The 21,591-nt window shown below is 43.6% G+C and overlaps 1 protein-coding gene across 3 annotated transcripts in view; it reads right to left on the reverse strand.

Annotated features, from left to right (window-relative positions):
• Positions 1-21,591, reverse strand: part of FRMD4A (FERM domain containing 4A) — a 314,917-nt gene that overhangs the window by 185,403 nt on the left and 107,923 nt on the right. For all 3 annotated transcript variants that reach the window (XM_044983445.1, XM_044983439.1, XM_044983452.1), the window contains exon 2: positions 798-863. In XM_044983445.1, the coding sequence (XP_044839380.1) occupies positions 798-863 (66 nt within the window). The remainder of the gene's footprint in view (positions 1-797; positions 864-21,591) is intronic.

The raw sequence follows: 21,591 nt of genomic DNA on the forward strand, positions 1-21,591 counted from the left end.
GTGGTTACTCTACAATAGTACAGAAGAATCAGAAAAAGTAGCCAAAGATTTAAAACAGATATCTGGGAGATGTAAGTTCAAACCCCAGCAATCAGAAGAATGCAATAGCTCTAGTTGGATTGCACACATGTTTAAGGCATATTCATGAATCCCAATAGGTATATTCTGAAATATCTCCAAAGATAAATCACCTCTTACATTTCCATATGTTGCCTTTTATCCTGAAGCATGTACTATAAACCTAAACTGACATGCAAACTATGTATGTGCGGGTCACTTCACCCACGACTGAAGCACTGCCATCTCCGACAGCAGTTTAACATCACCCAGCGATGATTTAGGAAGTGAAGAACAGTGTGCGTGCAATTGACACTGCAGAGGGAATTTTAGGTAGGCAGAATGTTGTTCCTGGAGCTGAAATTTGGCCAGGACATGATGGTTAATGCCTCAGAAGGTGTCATGGGATTATTAAGGACCACAAGCGGCCCTGACTCTGGTTTTCCATCCCACGCAAAAGACAGTGGCCTCAGCACCATTTTGGAGCATTGGTCGTGCTCTGACACAGAGTGAAGAGTGCCAGCTAATGAATCACTGCCAGCACTTCCTGCAGCACCCTGGATGTCTCCCATTCTCTAAAGTCCAGGCCCAGGTTGATGCTGCTTAGCTTGCAAGATCCAAGAGGATCCCAGCACAAAGTAGCCGAATAGCAGGGAGCTTGTTACAAGCCCAATTTACTTCATATGGCCCAGAATTCAGAGCTGTGGCAAACGCTGCCATCAGTGGAGACCATTTATTACCTGCACGAGAAGTTCCAGCTTCCTGTCATCGAGGAGGTGCACTTGACATCGGCGGCCCTCCGTCATCTGCAAGAGAGAAGCAAAGCATATTTCAGAGTGCTTCATTTACAGGCTTGGCAAACATTGAGAGCTGCCGCTAAAGCACTGCAGGCAAGCTCCCTCAAAGCCCTGTCCCAGCAAAGGGTTTCATTCCCTGGTTTCCCTTCCCTGGCACCAGGAAAGGAAAAAGTTGCATGAGACAAAGAAATAACACCCTACCGTCACTGAACAGCGCGGCTTTGACTCAGCTACAGAGAGTGGATCGCTCCAGCATGAAAAATGAGGCCAAGGTGCGGAGTGAACAAGAGAGACAACTAGTCCCGCACAGACTATGGGAGACGGCCCAGACGTTTCACACGTCTGCCCCCGTCTTCGGTGCTTTGTTTGGCCACCAAGCAGTGCCAGGGGAAACTTCTGTACAAGTTACAAGGAAGTGGTTGGTGCATCAAAGCAAAGATTCAACCATAGCTGAAATAGTTTAAAGGCTGGCAGATCAACTTTTTCCATGGTATAACCCTACTGAATTCATTGGTGTTACACCAGGGATAAATTTGGCCAGGATCTTTCCCACCTGTGCTCATCTACACTAGAAAGTTGCACCAGTTTACCTACACCGGTATAATTAAAATGGTACTACACCCTCAATGTGGACACAGCTATATTGATATAAAGGTGCTTTATACAAGAACAGCTATTCATAGACATCATGATACCACTAACATTTAAGTGTAGACCGGGCCTCTTCCAAACTCATGTAGACTGTGGCTGCATTGAAATACATGAGAGTACTTCCATGGAGTCAGGGAAGCTTCTCCATGGCCAGCCGGGAGTTTTACAGAGTGCCCCTATGGACAAGCCACTATGGCCGAGAGTGTGAGATCTCTATGCACTGTTAGGCATTCAGAATCCGATTCAGCAAAGCACTGAAACACATGCATAACTTTAGACATGGGAATAGTTCTATTGGCTGTTGGTGGCACTTGTGCCTAAGCTATGTAGGGGCTTTTGAAACTTCCAGTCCTGTATCATACAGACACTCTCAGGGACTAAGGCAGTGGCTTGGCTGCTCCCTTTAAAGTCAAGGCAAGTCATGCAGGGAAAGCCTCCTAGCAGCACTTTCCAAGTTGACTTGTTAAGGGTAATGCAGAATTAAGAATATTCTTATCTTAGGGCCAAGGCAGATTTCTGTGTATTGAGAGGATTCTATATACACTTCAATAATATTTCGTGCCCTGACAAGCTCTGTAGGTGTTGCTGAAACAGAATCCTCAAGTGAGCCCGGAGTGAGCTACAATCTCCCCAGGATGCAATCTTCACAATGCGCCTGAGGTCTTATACCTGTAAAGCAGACCCTTCCTCCAGGACTAGCTCGGCTCTACGTGTGGGAGATAGCAGCGCTGACTCGAAGTTCAGAGGTCTGAACCACAGCAACCAGGATACTTGAGCCCAATAGGTTAACCAAGGACAGCTTTGCCTTTAGACCGTGTTATCAGGATTCCATGGGCTTAAAACCACACCCTACTCCAATTTCACAGAGCACTCTGCAACGTTCAGCTCCTAAAGGTGAGCTTTATAATCGGCAATATTAATCAAAGGCACCTTTTCTTTTCAGTTACCACCAACCCATAAGATTTACCACCCCATGCATGTACAAACATCACTGAAAACCCTGCAGGCTTTGTCTGTGTTGCTAGTTATACCAGAATGTCTTTTGAATACCAACAATGCCAACTAATTCCTGTTTCTTAGGCACAATTGGAGCTCTGGCATTCAACTCAAAGAAAATCCTTTGTAAAACAAGACTTCTCATAAATGTCAATTGGTTACCGCCATGGCTACAAACTGTCTTGCTACAAGATATTTCTCTGGTAAGTAATGGCATGCAAAATATTGCTCTACATTGGTTATGTTGCCTGATGAGTGAGATGTGCTCCATAAACCCTATTTGTATTTAAATGGTTTTCAACTCAGCTGTAAAAATGCGCTCCAGGCTTGCCATTTAAGGCCTCAGACAAGAAGGAAATGTGTGTGTCCATAGCACTTCTTCCCCATAGATCTCAGAGTGCCTTATGTAGTATTCCTGGGCAAACAGGGACTCTCAGGTTTTAGCAAAATAATTTCATTTAACTGTGCCATCAGCAACTTAATGGAGGAGATTGGATTCAATGTCTTACTTGGAGAACTCCAAAATAGCCTCTCTCCATGTCTCTCTCTAGCCTATTTCCTGTCCAATACCTGCAGGGTCCACAAGATGGGGCTAAAAAGGTGGAGAAGCATGTATATCCCAGTTTTACCTGTTCAATTAATTGAGGCAGAGAACAGGTAAGGGACTTGCTCAGGGCCACACCTTGAAGCAGTGGCAGAGACGGAAACACAATCCGATTCCCCTGACTCTCAGTGCTGTGTATAATCTACTAGATCACAGCAGCACTTTTTAAAATGAGAGGGGTTTTTGTTTTTTAAATGTGCAGATATTTTCGGGCTTTGCACTATCATAGCTCAAAAAAAGGCTCAGTTTTCAACTGGAACTTTATAGCTTCCTGCTCCTTAATTTTGTAACCTCGTAGTAGATTTTGTTTTAGGTTTAGGTTTTCCCTAACGCAAACAGATGGTCTCCTGGAATTCAAAAATAAGTTAAAGATATTGTGCATGACACAGAATCTCAATTAGGTGCAAAGTGTTGTGCATATTTTGATCACTTGCAGAGATGGAAAAAATGTAGGAAAAGTTAATGATCTTTGGGTTTTGCAATACTGCTTATCACCAGAGCATCTGAGTAGCTTTCATGTTAGACTGGCAATTGCAAATTACCTAGCAGACGCCAAGGGATATGTAATAGTTTATATACAGTATGATCACATACTATATATATCAGGGTGGATTGATTTTAAATGAAGGCAATACAAATCACAACTTTAATCATGATTTAAATTACCCCATGACAAGCCACCATTTAACTAATTGATTTTAATCAAGTTTTCCTTTTGCACTTCAGTTCTTTTCTTAAGAAAGGTGCATTCTCATTGGTTGATATAATCATTCAAACTTGTTAATTTACAACAAAATAGAGCATTTACACTAGATTTGGCACACCATTTTGCTACCTAGGAAGTATACTAACTATATTCATTTATATAAGCAACTATGTAGCTTAATATTCTTAGATGCTTATTAAGTGTCGATTTTTAGTATGTTAGAAAATGATGAATGATATATTGCTTATTTACTAGATCAGTGGTCCCCAATGCAGTGCCAACGGGTGCCATGGCGCCCACCGGGGCATCTATCTGCGCCCGCGTACTGGCCGGCAGACAAGCATCCGCCGAAATGCCACCAAAAAGCAGCAATGTCAAGAGGCGTCGCCACCGAAATGCCGCTGATTTTCGGCGGCATTTCGGCAGCGATGCCTCTTGACGTTGCCACTTCTCGGCGGCATTTTGGCGAATGCTGGTCCACCAGCCACGGTCCTCGGTGGCTCGTCGTCCAGCACCCGCCAGACAAAAAATGTTGGGGATCACTGTACTAGATAATCAACTTTTTGCTCCTGCTTTGTGTCAAACTACAGCATTCGGGTGGTACCTGGAATTTAATTGAACCCTCAAAACAGCATATAAAATGTATTTTTATTAAAGAAAACAACCTAAAGTGTTTTGGATATATAAACTTTTCTTATGAAAACATGTTTCACATTACAACGAAATGATTTATTAAAAAGAGGGATTAACTGTAGTCAGTGAATTACACTGATTATTTCAGGTCAGCCTGGGAAAATTTTCAAATATGCCTAAATGAAAGTGGCTGGAGCTTAACTTCCTATTTGCCTAAGTCTCTTGAAAATGAGACAGTCTCCTAAGTTACTTAGGCTGACCTACTGCGCAGTATTTATAAAGCTTGACCTCAAAAGTTAGCTGATTTCTCCCTTGATTCTTTCTTTATATAGAAAAAGCAGGTTTTAACTCAAAGTCTTTGACAGAGGCTCCTGAATTCAGCATCTTTATTTTTTATTGAAATATTTTAAAGGGATTGTAATAAGTCTAGGCCTTCACACATTTTGTATTAAATTCAGATTTTAAATATAAACCTGTTTAAAATTTAAAAAATATATAATTTAAATAAAACCAAAAAATCTGATTTTGATTTTGTCAAAAAAATTCTCAATTTTTATCCATCCTGACCTACATGTGAAGAGCTCATGCACAAATGTTATAGTGTCAGTAGATTCCTATGCTTCATATTGCTTCTGAGATTGGAATCACAGTGTAATGAACTGGCTAATGGGCATGGGTACTGCTGCCCTCTACTGGGCAGAACCAGAACTTTTCAGCTGACTGCCATAGGCCTTTTATTGTGACCGCAAATGGAGATTTTCCTTGAGCTCATAAGGAAAGGAGGATTTGGAGCAGGAGGAGCTGAGTTCTAGTCCTGCTGTTGTCTTGAAATTCAGTGTGGCTGAGATGTGCAGCACTGTGAAGTTGCTACATGCCCAGAGATTTCTTACAGACTTTTCCCTAAAGATCAGGATCCCAGGCTAAGTGTGTTATGTGATTTTTCTTTCCTCTGAAGCAACAGGTCCTGACCAGTGAAAAAGGCAGGACTACCAGACTAGTTATGAGCTAAGACATTATGGCAATGCCCATATTCCTGCTTGTTTCCAATTCCACGAGGGCACCTGCTCACACTGAAAGCTATTTTCCAGCAACAAAGTAAAAGAAGCTCTATTAGTGTGTTGGAGTGAGAAGCAGGAGCGTTTCATGGCACCGCAAGAGAGAACTGATCCAACACATTCTGGCTGCACTGAGGCTACTGCGTCTGACTCTCGCAAAGTTGCAATGCCACAGTGTCTGCTCCATTGGGCCGGTGCCTCCATGGTCTCTCAGGAGATGAACCAAGGAGCAGCTTTGGATTGTCACATAACAAGAGAAGAGAAATCAATGGCAATGCTCAACAGATGGAACCAGGGAGCAGGAGGTCACTAACCATTAACAATTACTCAGCAGCAGAGGCGTTTGATGGGAGATCCTGCAAAGAGTGGCACAAGGTCTTTAAACTCCATCAATAAGATCTTGCTACTACGAGAGGGGCACAGGGGAGTTCAAAGCAGAAAGGGAGGGTGGGGATTTACTTTCCCTTAGCTACTAAAAGCATCTGGAGTATTCCAAGGGGGAAGGAGAAGAAGATTAAGAAAGGGAAGATTATGGGTAGAAGACAAGTATGCTTGATGGTGAAGGAAAACATGTCTGAGCATAAGAAATTGTTCATGAACAGGGATCCTAGAAATCCGTTTGCCGCGGAAAAACACCGAATTTGCATTTTTAGAGAATCTTTAGTTTTTACATTTTGTGAAAGAATAAAAACATATATAGTAGAACCCCATTTATCTGAGCTTCTGTTATCCAGCTCTCTGGATTAACCAAACTGGGGCTGACAGCCCGAGCCCTGGGCAGCAGGGCTTGGGCTTCAGCTGAATTGCAATTCTATTAATTTTATTTTATTATAGTGATTGATGGCACTGATAGGCTTCGAATGTGCTTCAAACATTATGTTCAACTGACCCCTATATGTATTATGGCTAGGGAAACTAAAGTTCAGCATTTCATTGTAATCACGGAAAAACACAGATTCTTATGGTTTTTTTTATCAGAGAATTTCGGGGGTTTTTTATCATGGAAAACTAGGATCCCTGTTCATGAATACTTCAAAGCTGGACATTGTTCTGAGCTGGGCAGGAAATTATGCTCCGGAGTGTCACTGTAACACTGTAGGATTTATTACTTTCACACCCAGCTCAAGAGTTGTACCTGCTGCTTGCTAGGGAGAGGATCTGTTTGGATTTCATTGATTTGTGGCAGGGCTATAGGCTCAGCTCCTCCGAGGTATTTAGGCTTCTAACTTCCAATGGATGTTGGGAGCCTGAATACTTGGATGCTCTGGGCTTTTAGTGCCTATGGATTAGCAGGAGTGTTGTAAGCAAGACCTGAGAAGTAATTCTTCCACTCTGCTCAGCACTGATAAGACCTCAGCTGGAATACGGTGTCAAGTTCTGGGCACCACATTTCAGGAAAGATGGGGACACATTGGAGAAAGACCAGAGGAGAGCAACAAAAATTATTAAAGGTCTAGAAAACATGACCAGTGAGGGAAAATTGAAAAAAAATGGGTTTGTTTAGTCTGGAGAAGAGAAGACTGGGGTGTGGGGGGGGGGGGAAATGGACATGATAACAGTCTTCAAGTACATAAAAGGTTGTTAGAAAGAGGAGGGTGATAAATCATTCTCTGTGGACAGGATGAGAAGTAATGGGCTTCAATTGCAGCAAGTGAGATTTAGGTTGGACATTAGGAAAATCTTCCTGTCAAGGTAGTTAAGCACTGGAACAAATTACCTAGGGAGGTTGTGGAATTTCCATCATTGGAGGTTTTTAAGAACAGGTTAGACAAACACCTGTCAGGGATGGTCTAGAACAGTGGTATATAATCTCTGAGGCAGTGTGGTCTAGGGGGCAAAGCATTAGACTGACACCTAGGTTCAATTCCTGGCTCTACTGCTGGTAGGCTAGGTGACCACAGACAAGTTACCTCACCTCTCTGCCTCAGTTTTGCCATTTGTAAAATGGGGATAATTATACTGACCTCCTTTGCCAAGTGCTTTGAGATCTAGGGATGAAAAGTGCTATGTGAGAACTACATACACATTTGTTCATCCCAGAGTATTTCATCACAGCAGAAAGTAAATTCCTCTTAAAAGTTACTTGCTGACTCTTAGATCTTGGCCTTTTGCATTAAGGAAAGATTTTCTAGCTACCTTTGTTTGACATCAACATAAAGCTTTAAATCTTATTTAGCGACGGCTGGCCAAATATTTACATAGTACGTTTCTGAGGAAAGTATTACGTAGAGAGGCTGGTAGTTGTTTTGCACTGTTATATGAACCATTTTAGCAGCTCACCTCTTTTCCATTCATCTGGACTCTAACGCCAAACACTAGCTCCGAGAGTCCTACAGACTGTCCCCATCATTCCCTGGAAGCACACCCGAACACTCTGTTAAATTCTGGTCACAGGTCAGCCTGCCAGTAAATTACCAAGAGTGTGCACTGCTCACAGAACTGTTGAATCCAACACAAATAATGTTCTTTAAAAAAAGAAACAGTTGCAAAGTGATCCCCTTTCAGCTGCTCTTCAAAAAAAAAAAATCCTGTAGGTGAAAACTGCCACACTAAATAACTCAAAGGCACAAAATGCAAATGCTATCTACAGTGGCAGTTCTATAAATATCCCTGGCACATTTCATTACCAGTTGACTGCAGAAATAAAGAGGATACAGTGTATTCTTCCGTGACTCAAATAAAAAATTATAATTGGAAGCAGAATATTTCCTAAATGCTTGCTGCATGTACAGGAGGTAATTACTGTACTGAATACACAAAAACCTGTCACTGGAGCCTGTTGTTTGGACAGATCCATTGAAGGAAAGAGGAAGGAGAGATTGATTCCTTGATTAAAGGGATACTATTGGCTTAAAAATCATACTCCTGTCTGAAAACTTTTAACTGACTGGTGGTACTGGGACTCCTAAATTGCTAGATCTGGAAGAGATGAGAGAAAAAATATGTTGGTTTACTTTGTGCTTTTACCAGCACTTTGGCCCTAATTCAAGAAAGCACCTCTGTGACAAGATGGACAGGTGCTCCACACACCCCAGCGTACAAGGGGTTAACCCAGACCCCTGCTTGACACATGGCTGACTGGCATAAGGATATAAAAGTAGAAGGGAAGTGACTACCTTGGGGAACAGTGCAACCTTCCCCTCCCAGCTGGCTAAGAAACCAGAAAAGTCCCAGGCCTTTGAGGTCTATTGTTCTGAGTGACTTGTTTACTTCTGGAATCCTTTGGTTTTTGACTTATTAAAAGAAAACCCTGAGAAAAAGGACTGAGAGTTATTCACCTTCCCCAGCCGGTGAGTCGGCCCACTGGCCTACAATCCCTATTAGGGAAAACGCTTACACGTGTTTAAAGTGAGGCACGTGTTTACATGCTTTTCAGAATCAGGGCCTTTGTGCATAGTCATTTTCTCTGCTTTGTACAGTCTGTTAGTCAGCCATTTGCCCCTGCTGTTTGTATGGATCTTTCATGTAGCACCAGGGAAGAGAAGAAACATTTTCAAAAGAGAGGAAAAAGTGACTGCAGAACTAAAAAAATTGGCACAATTGGAAATACTTCTATCACTTAGGGTTTATCGCACTAGGGTTCAAGTTGATTGTGTCTCTGATGTCTGTAAACTGCTCTGAGATCCCACAACAGAAAGCAGTACAGAAATGCAAAGTATTGTTTTCATATTTGTTCTATTATTATAAAATACCTAGGATCTTTGGTAGAAGAGGCTAATGATGATTAGGAACTGGTGACCTAAATAATATTTTAGCAGCAAGTCCTACAGAGTCCCGGTGCCATTTTGGAGTAAGAACACACTAAACCCAGGGGCACTCTGTGGGTTAATCTTCTTTCATTCACAGCTATTCATGCTGTTCTTCTTTACCAAGAATGCTATTCAGCAGCCTGTGCTAGAAGTGGTTAATTATAAGCCTTGTGGTTCTTCCCTAGGAAGGATGATGATTTTAGTTCTCTTAAGCCTTGTCCTCAAGCATTTGCCATCTACTAAAAGTCTTTCTGTAGCAGAACTGACTACGATCTATGGCACCCCTTTAAAGCAATGGCAGCAATGGGCAGCATCCCCTTTAAAGTTAACGACAACCTTAACTTTGGAGCCCTGGCCACAGATCCATGACAGATATCCCAAATTTCATACATTTCTAAAGTGCCACAGCAGAGAGATACACACGGGTGACAGACAAAATTAGATATGAGCTCATAAAACACGACAGTGTTGAATGTTCCTAGTGTCCTTTAAAGCTGAATATAGGTAAATAGTTAGTAGGGAAGGTGCCAGGCACTGAAAAATATGGAGTATTGTTCCTGGTTTAGTAGGCTATATGCAACTTATGTGTAATGCAGATGGCTTCGTTTGTGCAGCTTTTTACGTCAGTTCTTAACGGTAAGAAAAAAAACCCACAGTGAGATTGTGTGTTCCATACACTGAGACCATTACAGCCCAGACCAGGGGCGTGACCTCAAATTGGTGAAGCTTCAATTACAGTCCTAGCCCTTTAAAATTCCTCCTCTCCTGCAGGAAGGGCATGGTGGTGGCGTGGCTATAAACAGGCCTTCAGTGTTATTCAGTGGACTTCACCTGGCAGGGCTGGGCATCCTCTGGCACAACAGGAAGCATTTTAAAGGGCCGAGAATGCAGAATATTTCAGACATTTCTGTGAATATCAATGCCAAGAAGATAGCAACAAATAAGAGGGAAGAGAGACCTATAACGAAAATGAGTAAGTGATTAGTTAGGAAGATTGACTTCTTGGGAGGAAAGATTAAAACACAAAATATGTATAGCCTAAGGGGAATAACTTCACTGTCTGCAGGATGGGAACAGCAACAAGGGGAGAAATTATTATGGGCTCTAAGTGGAGTTAAATAGAAATAACGGGATGAAATTAAACAAAGAGCAAATTTAGACCGAATCCCAGGAGTGACGTGTTCCCTCGCCTGAGCGTGCGAGTGTCCTCTGTCCCCAGCACTTCCTCTCTACATCTCTCCTTACGTTTTGAGCAATACTGCCCCAGGAGCTGCTGAGTTCACTGTTTTACCTTGACAGCTGCCAAAAGAACTCTTGGCCTACAGATGGATCCTTTTCTTCCTAACGCGGGAAGGGCACCATTTGTGCCTATGGGACTCAGGGCGTGTCTCCACAGGAATTGCAAGACGCGACTGCAGCACATGTGAGCACCCCCAAGCTAGCCGTGACTGAGCTAGCTCATTAGCAATAGCACCGTAGCCGTGGCAACACGAGTGGCAGGATGAGCTACCTGCCCAAGTTACAATACTGCCTGGCACCGTGGGTACGTAGGCGGGAGGTTACTCCATGCGGCTGCGGCTATGCTGCTGTGTTTTTAGCAACTAGTTGGATCAAAACTAGCTTGGTGATGCTGTCCCCATTGCAGTGTACACACACTCTGCGGCTCCCAAGGCACTTACACACTACTGAGAATCTTCCCCAAGTGATTTTCTGCACAGGTTGTTTCTTCCACAAACACCAAGGGATGTAAAGGCCCAGATTCAACAAAGCATGTGCTTACACCCTTTTCTTTTTGATAGGCCTTGCTGAATCAGGGCCAAGTGAACTTTCTCTGTCTGTCTCCTTATATCCTTATGTCCGTTTACAGTACAAAGCCGAGATTCTCAAATGGGAATACCCACATCTAAAACTCAAACTATTTAGTATTTGACCATGTAGTTAGAATAGATTCTTGGTCTGACACTGTACTTTTAGCTAATCAGCGTACGACCCAACAGACTTCTGGATCAGCTCACCAGTGGTATATGTTTCAGAAACGCTGGCCTCAAGGGCCTACTTTCAGCAGTATCCTGAGATAAAGAATTTCTTTCCTGGACATGCCGGTTTCCTCACCAGAATGATTGCTATGTTGTTTTATGTCACTGATCGCTTTCCTCTCTGAAAATAATAAGTGTCTATATTCTTTTGAAAAACAAAGGAAACCTGGACATTCTACTCCCCTTTCTTCCTTTCACAAATCCGACATTGTTTCAAAGCATCGAGGTATTTCAATATTTATGTTTTGCCATTTCAATTATTTCACCCACCCACCCTTCAAACAGACCCCGCCTAGGAAAACAGGTTGTGTGGCGCATTTGAACAACACCCATTTCCAAACACTAGTATAGCGAGAGTTTAACCCCTTTAAGGCAAGTTAGTTAGCCTCGGTTCCAGGGCTAGGTTGGACCATGAACAGCTAGAATGTTTTTCATCATGACCTATTTTCTTAGTCTGAGACATGGCCAAAGAGTCATTGGTCACAAGGTCAGAGGTCTCAAATGCTGCTCAGTTTGCAAAATACTCTGCATTTGGGTGAAAATGCTTCTTCCTTCCCACCTGCATGGCTCCTTATCATATAGGCTTTCATTCAGCAAAGCAGTTAAGCACATGCTTAACTTTAAGCACCCGTTCAAGTCCATCTTGCAAAGTTAAGCATGTGCTGAAGTGCTTATCTGGATCAGGGCCTTGCTGCCCATCCAACTTTCCTTATGGTTGGATCTGGGAAGTGTTTGTTGCTCCTGTGCAATGTCTGTACTTTTAATGTAACTGTGACAAGCACCTCAAGACGATAAGAGCTATAGAAATGGAATAAATAATAAATAAATGAATGATCTATCCTATCAGGACACCTACTCCACCCTCTGCCAGCTCAGGATTGTTCCCTGCAGTACATCTTCCTAGTGGTTTGTCCAGACTAGGTTAAAATGAGTCAAGTGATGGGGCTTCCATCACTTCCCTTGGGAGACTATTGCACAGGCTTATAGATCTAATAGATCAGTTTCTGCCTAGAGCTGACTGCAAGTGCTGCTAATAGAGGGAACCCTGAAGTCACTCAGAATGTTCTGCTCAGCGGCTTGTGACTCCTGACTGCGAAGTTGACATGTTGTGTGTACCGAACGCCGGGAAGTGGCTTTAGGTGTCTTGGAAGGCACTTGATCAATGTGCCAGCTTAACATAGAAATGTAAAGAGCAAATGCTACCAATGCGCTGCTTTCTGCATTCATTGCAAATGGGGGGTGGGCGTAGTGTCTCACTACGTGTTTGTACAGTAAGTGACAATGGGCCCTGATCTTGCTTAGGACATCTAGACAATAATGTAATAGAATTAATAATAAATCCTTTTCTCTGAAGGTCTCTGAGTAGCTCTTGACCTCTTCTACGGCTGACTTAATTCTTTTTAACAAATCATAAAAAAAAAAATCTAATCTTTTTGATGTCACCGGCCTTTCACCTCATCATGTTTTCCACAAATGTTTCCAGTAGAATTCCTTTGTGGATGTGGGCGGTAATTTTTACAAGAGACCAAACCAGCCTAATGAGAAAATGTTTGCAGGAAGTTTGGCTGAATTATACAGGAGACCTGGACAATATTGTGTCCAGTTCTGGGCACCGCATTTCAAGAAAGATATGGCAAAATTGGAGAGGGTCCAGAGAAGAGCAACAAGAATGATTAAAGGTCTAGAGAACATGACCTACGAAGGAAGGCTGAAAGAACTGGGTTTGTTTAGTTTGGAAAAGAGAAGACTGAGAGGGGACATGATAGCAGTTTTCAGGTATCTAAAAGGGTGTCATCAGGAGAAGGGAGAAAACTTGTTCATATTAGCCTCTAAGGATAGAACAAGAAGCAATGGGCTTAAACTGCAGCAAGGGAGGTTTAGGTTGGACATTAGGAAAAAGTTCCTAACTGTCAGGGTGGTTAAACACTGGAATACATTGCCTAGGGATGTTGTGGAATCTCCATCTCTGGAGATATTTAAGAGTAGGTTAGATAAATGTCTATCAGGGATGGTCTAGACAGTATTTGGTCCTGCCATGAGGGCAGGGGACTGGACTCAATGACCTCTCGAGGTCTCTTTCAGTCCTAGAATCTATGAATCTATGAATTTCTTTATGGTTGAAACTAATGTGATCTGCAGGGAAAAAAAAATCAATGTGGGTTCCTAGGAGACTGACCAAACTGACCCAGATGCTGGAAGCAACAGAATGTGTGAATTATTCTTGAAGGGCAAATCAGGAGTTAATTCTTAAAATATCCATTTCAGTGCTGTCTGTTGTGCCTATTGTACCGCTACACATTCACACATTTAGGTGGTGTAGCCGCTTTTATTAGCTGAGTAGGCTGTTTGGGGTTATGCACAACACAGGCTTTCAGTAACTGTACCATATATTTAATTCACAGGGCCAGATCTTCAGCTGGCGTAAGTGGATGCTGTTTCATGGAAGTCAATGGATCTACACCAGATGATGGTATGCACCATAGCCCTGAAACTGTGTATCAAACTGTATTACGAGAAGGACAGGGAAGCATGCAGAGTGTATTGGACTTAAGGATGGGGGACTTACTATCAAAGTCCTACATGCTTTATTAGAGGCAGGGCCAAGCTGCAAACTTTGGCTACAGATTGGAATTTCTACCTGGAAAGATATTGGAACAAATGATTAAACAATCAATTTGTAGAAGCAGCAAAGAATCCTGTGGCACCTTATAGACTAACAGACGTTTTGCAGCATGAGCTTTCGTGGGTGAATACCCACTTCTTCAGATGCAAAGAGAAGACTGAGAGGGGACATGATAGCAGTTTTCAGGTATCTAAAAGGGTGTCATCAGGAGAAGGGAGAAAACTTGCATCTGAAGAAGTGGGTATTCACCCACGAAAGCTCATGCTGCAAAACGTCTGTTAGTCTATAAGGTGCCACAGGATTCTTTGCTGCTTCTACAGAACCAGACTAACACGGCTACCCCTCTGATACTTGAATCAATTTGTAAGCACCTGGAGGATAATAGGATTATAAGGAATAGCCAGCATAGGTTTGTCAAGAATAAATCATGCCAAACCAAACTAATTTCCTTCTTACACAGGGTTACCAGCCTAGTGGATAGTGGGGAAGCAGGAGACATGATATATCTTGATTTTAGTAAGGTTTTTGTCACAGCCCCACTTGACATTCTCATACGCAAACTAGGGAGCTGTGGTCTAGATGAAATTACTATAAGGTAGGTACACAACTTGTTGAAAGACCATCCTCAAAAAGTAGTTAGGAATGGTTCACCGTCAAACTGGAAGTGCGTATCTAGTAGGGTCGTGCAGGGATCAATCCTGGGTCCAGTACTAGTCCATATTTTCATTAATGACTTGGATAATGGAGTGAAGAGTACGCTTATAAAATTTGCAGATGACACCAAACTGGGAGGGGTTGCAAACATTTTGGAGGACAGGATTAGAATGAAAATGACCATGACAAACTAGAGAATTAGTCTGCATTCAACAAGTTGGAATTCAATAAAGACAAGTGCAAGGTACCACGCTAGACCCCTGCTCAGATTTGGGTGGGCCTGGCTATGTCCCTGGTAAAAGCTGCAAGTGGGGGCAGCCCAATAGCGGAGATACGGAGGGGAAGACAGTTTGCTGGACACACAGCCGGTACCTCTACTGTCCCTGCTTCCTGCCCCGAGCAATGACAGGCTCTTTTACTCGGGATAGCAATCACTTTACCCACCAGTGACATGCACCCAGCTCTGGAGCGAACCACAGCGGCTAGATAACAGCGCACAGCAACACTACACGAGAGTTTGGGACAAGAAGTGAAGAATATTATACACTGTTTGAAAGTCACTAATGCCTAACTTCTGCCACACCGATCCATTCCGTGCCTAAGCAGGGAGAGGCAGCACAGAGGCTGCCCCAGAATCTCTAATGGTTAAAGAAAGACCATTTCAAGGAGTTTCCTCCTGTTCTCATGCAGCATGTTTGATGCAGGCCGAACTTTCTAATGCTTCCCAGATGCTTCTGGATAGCCTCCAAATCTCCACGGTCTTGCTCAGGTATAGATCTCCCCTCCCCCATCCAATTTCATCTTGCTGCATGAGTCCAAGTGGAAGCCTTCCGTTGCCATGTCACCGTTTCCTAAAAGGCTATAGAATTTCCCAAGGCGTCTAAACCTCTCCAGAGTTTTTTTTTTAAATCCCAACAACTTTAACATCACAAGAGGCTATAGGAGCAGCCTTAGCAATTTGCTTTTCTCCAGCTTGCTTCATCATTGCGTTGTGCGTGTGAGTATATAAACCAGGCACCATATCTTATTACAAATCCCATAAGACACCCTCGTCCTCTACAGCAAATATTTCATTTGAAAACGAAGGGGTCCAATCTCCCCCTTGATACAAAAGCATACATGGCAGTTGGGTACCATGGTGACGGGCACCCTAGAGAAACCCAACATAGAGTTTCAGCGATGCTAATAAGAGTTACCATTCATGTATATATCAAGGGCAAAACAGACCTTTAAAACACAGTGTGATCTACAGTCTCTCGCTGACGGGAGTAAAGTTTCACTAGCAAATGAATACGGTAAAAACTGGAGAGATTCTCTGTGACATCGCGTAGGGCAGGCGCATGCTGATAATAAAGGGGATGGAGTGGTTGTTTGGTTTGAGGATTTAGGAAGCTTAATTGAAAGTGCTGTTGTGAAGATTTTTGACTACAGGATTTTGTGCTGATTCTGAAAACCATTTGCTTGATATGGCAGTTTTCACAGTAGACTTGTCCTATGCAAATGCTGTCTAACAGCATTAGGGTCACATGTTTTGCTGCTGTGCGATTGGCAGAGCTGTTCCTGACTAGACTGGTGCTTTCAGCACAGACAGACAGGATACCGATGATAGTTCAGTGTGTGTGGTATGGCTCTAGCCATGCTGGAACCCATGTGGCTAGGAAACTAAAACAAGAGTGGATTTATTTTGATTGAGAGATTCTGAACTTCTAAGAAGGAAAAATCTAAACACAGAATCAAAGCCTTGCACATTTGCCAGCACAGCATTCATTGTCTAAAAGCACTCACCCACTCCTGCAATAATCACATCGCGTAAGGACTTATATGGGACGAAATGAGTTAGCAATTGTTTTGAATCATTTCCAGCGTGTTTTATTTTTACAAATACTGCAGCTCGCCTTCTAGACTAGGTGTGAAGCATTGTAATAGTAATACTTCGCTTTTATATAAAGTTCTTCGTTTGGTGATTTCAATGAACTTTACAAACTTCGCTTAATTAAGTCATACAACACCCCGGTGAAGCAGGTAAAGGACAAAAGGGTCACTTCATCACCCAGCACATAAAAGGGAGCCACCTCTGGGGTGGAACGCAGCAACCAGCATGAGGCAACATTCCACAACAGCAAAGAAGCAAAGAAGCAAGCCATATCCAATTGAAAATTGCAGAGGGAATTTTCAGCTAACTAGATACTTTCTGCTTTGATGGAATTTGCAACATTCCTACTCTTATGAAAAGCGCAATGGGCTCTTTAAGCACCAAAAGAGGCCAAGACCCTGGATTCGGTTCTCGCTTGTGTTTTAAGTTCCTCCAGGGATTTAAACAGGAGCCCCCTAGGAATACACCCATTGTACAGGGATACTTCATGGAGCTGCTGGAACATCTCTATGCCAGCCCTGGAATAGGGCGTGTAGCAGGGAAGTGATCATGACCAGAGCACACCATGCTCCAGTGACTCGTCTAGTGAACGGCCCTTAGGGGGCTGTTGTAGCCAAAGAAGTAGGTTATCAGGCCCCCAGCTGCCCCATAAGGAGCCAGAGTGCAAAGGTGGCTTGGAACAGAGGAAGAGAGAATCAAACCTCTAGTGTTTGTAGTTCATCAACATGACAGCGTCCCCCCACCCACCACACGGGAGCCCCTATTCAGTACTGAATCAGAGAGAAGAGCGCTTTGGCAATCAGTTGTGGTCTCCAGTGGATAGATCTCAATACCAGGAAGCTGGGACACCTAAACTCCATTATAAGGCCACAGAGAATTATTTCTCTTCTACCATTTTCCCCATCTGTAAAGTGGGTAATACTGATACTCACTGACCTAGCTTGGAAGGGGGCTTGGGAGGACTAAGCAACTAGTGCTCATACTTTGCAAGGTGCACATGCCAAGAGGTTGTTATGTACTCAGTCCCCAACACCACTTCCTGCAGCACCAAGGCATTGCCTGGTGGATTGCAATCCACATTTGATCCAGTCCAGCCCTTATTAGCCCCGGTGAAAGATCACCGTGTCACCAGGCAACATCTTCAGGAGATGCTGCTGAATACTGAACCCATCTAACTCTTACATTCCTTCCATATAAACCAAGACACTTCCGTCATCACCCCATTCCTCATCGACCTTGTTCCCTGTCCTCTCCACGGCTGTCTATCACTGGCCTCTTTTCACATCACACCTTGCTCGGTGCGATAGCCTCCTCCACTGCAGCTCCTGCCACAGCTGTCATGGAGGGTCATAGCACTGGAAATCTCATTTCAATGTATCTTTCCTCTCCTGTCTATACCCTGTGGTTTTACTCACCCTTTGCTGTTATTTAAGCCCCCAGGACTCTCCTGGTATTATACAAATACTAACCAACAGCAATAACCAACATCCTATTTTTCCTCCTCGTTGCGGTCTTTAAGTCTGTAAAATATTTTGGGGTACTGTTTGTATGGAAGATGTTGTGCATATAAAGTTGTGCTGTCACGTGTCATATCACCTGTAAAGGCCTGATCCAATGGCCATTGAAATCAACGGCAAGGCTCTCTCTAATTTCAATGGATGTTGGATGAGGCCCTATATGATTTGACAGTCAGCTCACAGGATGTAATAGCTGAAAATTTTCACTCTCCATTAATAAATTCAGAGTGCCTGGGGAGGAGAGCACTAGAAGATGCCTATCAGATCAAGAGTGGGTAATAATTCCTCACTAAACCAGTGATCACTCTTGTACCTAGCTACGTTTTCATAATAGCACAGGTACCACAATCCTAGCATGTGTCTTAAAAAACAACTTTACCTAGAGCACAAGGGTTTATTTTACATTCTCACAGGGCTAGGATCCAGCCAGCCTTACTCCTGCTGAGTAGCTGATTCCTCACTTGCAGACCAAGGATCGGGGGAGGTCCTGTATGACTGGAAAAAGGCGAATGTAGTGCTCTTCTTTAAAAAAGGGAAGGAGGAGGATCCGGGGAACTACAGGCCAGTCAGCCTCACCTCAGTCCCTGGAAAAATCATGAAACAGGTCCTCAAGGAATCAATTCTGAAGCACTTAGAGGAGAGGAATATGATCAGGAACAGTCAGCATGGATTCACCAAGGGCAAGTCATGCCCGACTAACCTAATTGCCTTCTATGATGAGATAACTGGCTCTGTGGATGAGGGGAAAGCAGTGGACGTGTTATTCCTTGACTTTAGCAAAGCTTTTGATATGGTCTCCCACAGCATTCTTGCCAGAAAGTTAAAGTAGTATGGGCTGGATGAATGGACTATAAGGTGGATAGAAAGCTGGCTAGATCATCGGGCTCAACAGGTAGTGATCAATGGTTCCATGTCTAGTTGTCAGCCAGTACCAAACGGAGTGCCCCAAGGGTCGGTCTGGGGCTGGTTTTGTTCAATATCTTCATTAACGATCTGGAGGATGGCGTGGATTGCACTCTCAGCAAGTTTGCAGATGACACTAAACTGGGAGCAGTGGTAGATACGCTGGAGGGTAGGGATACGATACAGAGGGACCTAGACAAATTAGAGGATTGGGCCAAAAGAAATCTGATGAGGTTCAACATCGAAAAGTGCAGAGTCCTGCACTTAGGACGGAAGAATTCCATGCACTGCTACAGACTAGGGACCGAATGGCTAGGCAGTAGTTCCTCAGAAAAGGACCTAGGGGTTACAGTGGACGAGAAGCTGGGTATGAGTCAACAGTGTGCCCTTGTTGCCAAGAAGGCTAACGGCATTTTTGGCTATATAAGTAGGAGCACTGCCAGCAGATCGAGGGACATATCCGAACAAGGAGTAATGCTCTCAAGTTGCAGTGGGGGAGGTTTAGGTTGGATATTAGGAAAAACTTTTTCACTAGGAGGGTGGTGAAGCACTGGAATGGGTTCCCTAGGGAGGTGGTGGAATCTCCTTCCTTAGAGGTTTTTAAGGTCAGGCTTGACAAAGCCCTGGCTGGGATGATTTAGTTGGGGTTGGTCCTGCTTTGAGCAGGGGTTGGACTAGATGACCTCCTGAGGTCCCTGCCAACCCTGATATTCTATGATTCTATGATACGAACTTATACTGGTATAACTATGTCACTCCAGGGTGTGAAAAAAATCCCAGTGTCAATAGTGCTAGGTCGACAGGAGAGCTTCTCCCGTCAACACAGCTACTGCGTCTCAGGGAGATGGATTAACTACGGTGATGGAGAAATTCTCCCGTCGGTGTAGTAGTGTCTTCACTAAGGTGTGACAGCGGTGCCGCTGCAGCACTGTACATGAAGACAAGCCCCCAGGAAGTACTAATAGCAATTTCTACCATTTTCCTCCCCTCCTGATTGATCCCTCTCTTTGCAGAAAATACAGATCCCGTTAGCAGCTCAGGTTGGTGTTCATTCCCATGCATTTTAAAATACTGTCTCTAATTAAAGGAAGCAACAGCTATTTAGCCACCAACGGCTTCTGCCACAGTGCCCTCCGCACGCTTTGTGCTTAAATAAACTCCATGTTCAATGGCAGAAAATGATCAGACTTGTTTGCTTCGGAAACTGTACCCCACCAGCGGCTTTTCCTGCTACAGTATAAAGCAATTTACAAGCAGTCACCGGTTTGGGTTTATTCCTGCACCAGTGAAATCAATGGAAGATTGGAATGGGAGCAGCAGCAGGCCCCCATACGCTGCTGTGCACGGGTTGATTATACTGTTCCTAAAGGTTACATCCCAAACCAAGCTACCATTAAAGGCTGCTTGAAAGAACTGCTTTGCCACCGAACCTTAGTGGTATTAAAAATTTTTATGAATGGACCCCAGATTATTGAGACAGGACAAACCCCCAATAGTTCTTACACATTGGGGCCAGATCCTCAGCTGGTATGAATCAGCATGGCTCTGTTGTGTCTCTTTTCTAACATATCCCTTGCTGCACATTTTCAGCGGAGGATAAGCGTCTGGTAACTTGTGCCAGAAAGGTTAGAACAAGTAGCTCTGAGCAGCTACCCTGAGCCAAAGCACAGTAACATTGCCAGGGTCAGCAGCAAGCAACGGGTTCAAACAGTGTGCAGTCAGCTATTCACACAGCAGCCCTCCTCGTGGGCCCTCTGCCATCCTCGGAACGTGAAAGAGAAGCAATCTTCTAGTTTAGCACCATCAAGATCTCTCTGGTGCCAGGGATTCAGTTTTCGGCAGGGAAAACGGCACGGTCACACAAACCAGAGCTCCCAGTTCCTTGCACTACGCACCTCCTCCGGGCTGTTCACAAAATCTGAGTAGTGTGAATCCAGAAGAAGTGAGTTGAAGTGAGTGGAGTTACATTGGTATAAAACTGGCACAAGGGAAAGCCGAATAAGGCTCCGTAGCTTTAGAAAAAGGCATGAGCACTTTAACTCTAAGCTCCATGGTGAGCCATGAAGTGCCACACAGAACATACAATATACACAATACTCCCCTTTCCATTTAAAAGACATCTGAGGGCAGCTATTTTTACTTTGCTCAGGACAGTGTTTTAAAAGCTGCAGTTCACATTTCTCCACAACCCGGGTTGTCTCCGAGCAAGTATTGCTGGATCACTCACGCGCCTGGATGTGTATTATTAAACCAGTGCCAGAGCTATTATTAGAAACAATTGTCTCTCCTGGAAATTTTGCATTAGATGCTCAAATCTACTTTTCTAATTCTCCCCCAGCAGCAAACAGGCTAACAATGCAGTCGAGAAAACAATCTTACATGTACCCAATTGCAGCGCACATAGATATATGCACAGAGAGATTAGAAACAGGGCCATTTATTTGCCATTTCTAGACTTCATATGTAGCAACTTTTCTGCTGTAATCTAGGAAGAAGTGAACATGTTTCTGGGGCTTTGCTTTTGCAACCCCCAGCTCTGCATTCAACTTGCTGCAGCCATTTGGAATGTAGAAAGAACAGTCCATCTTAGCAGTCAATGGAAGCATGCATCCAGATTTGTCTGAATTCAAACATCTCCACCTCCCAAATCCCTGCTCCCCACCCCCAATGAATTCACACTGCTAGCACCTCTGCTCCTTGAACGCAACATTTATTCATTTTTACAACTCCCCCAGCC

This window comes from Mauremys mutica, chromosome 1 (assembly GCF_020497125.1).
Source record: "Mauremys mutica isolate MM-2020 ecotype Southern chromosome 1, ASM2049712v1, whole genome shotgun sequence".
Classification (NCBI taxonomy): Eukaryota; Metazoa; Chordata; order Testudines; family Geoemydidae; genus Mauremys; species Mauremys mutica.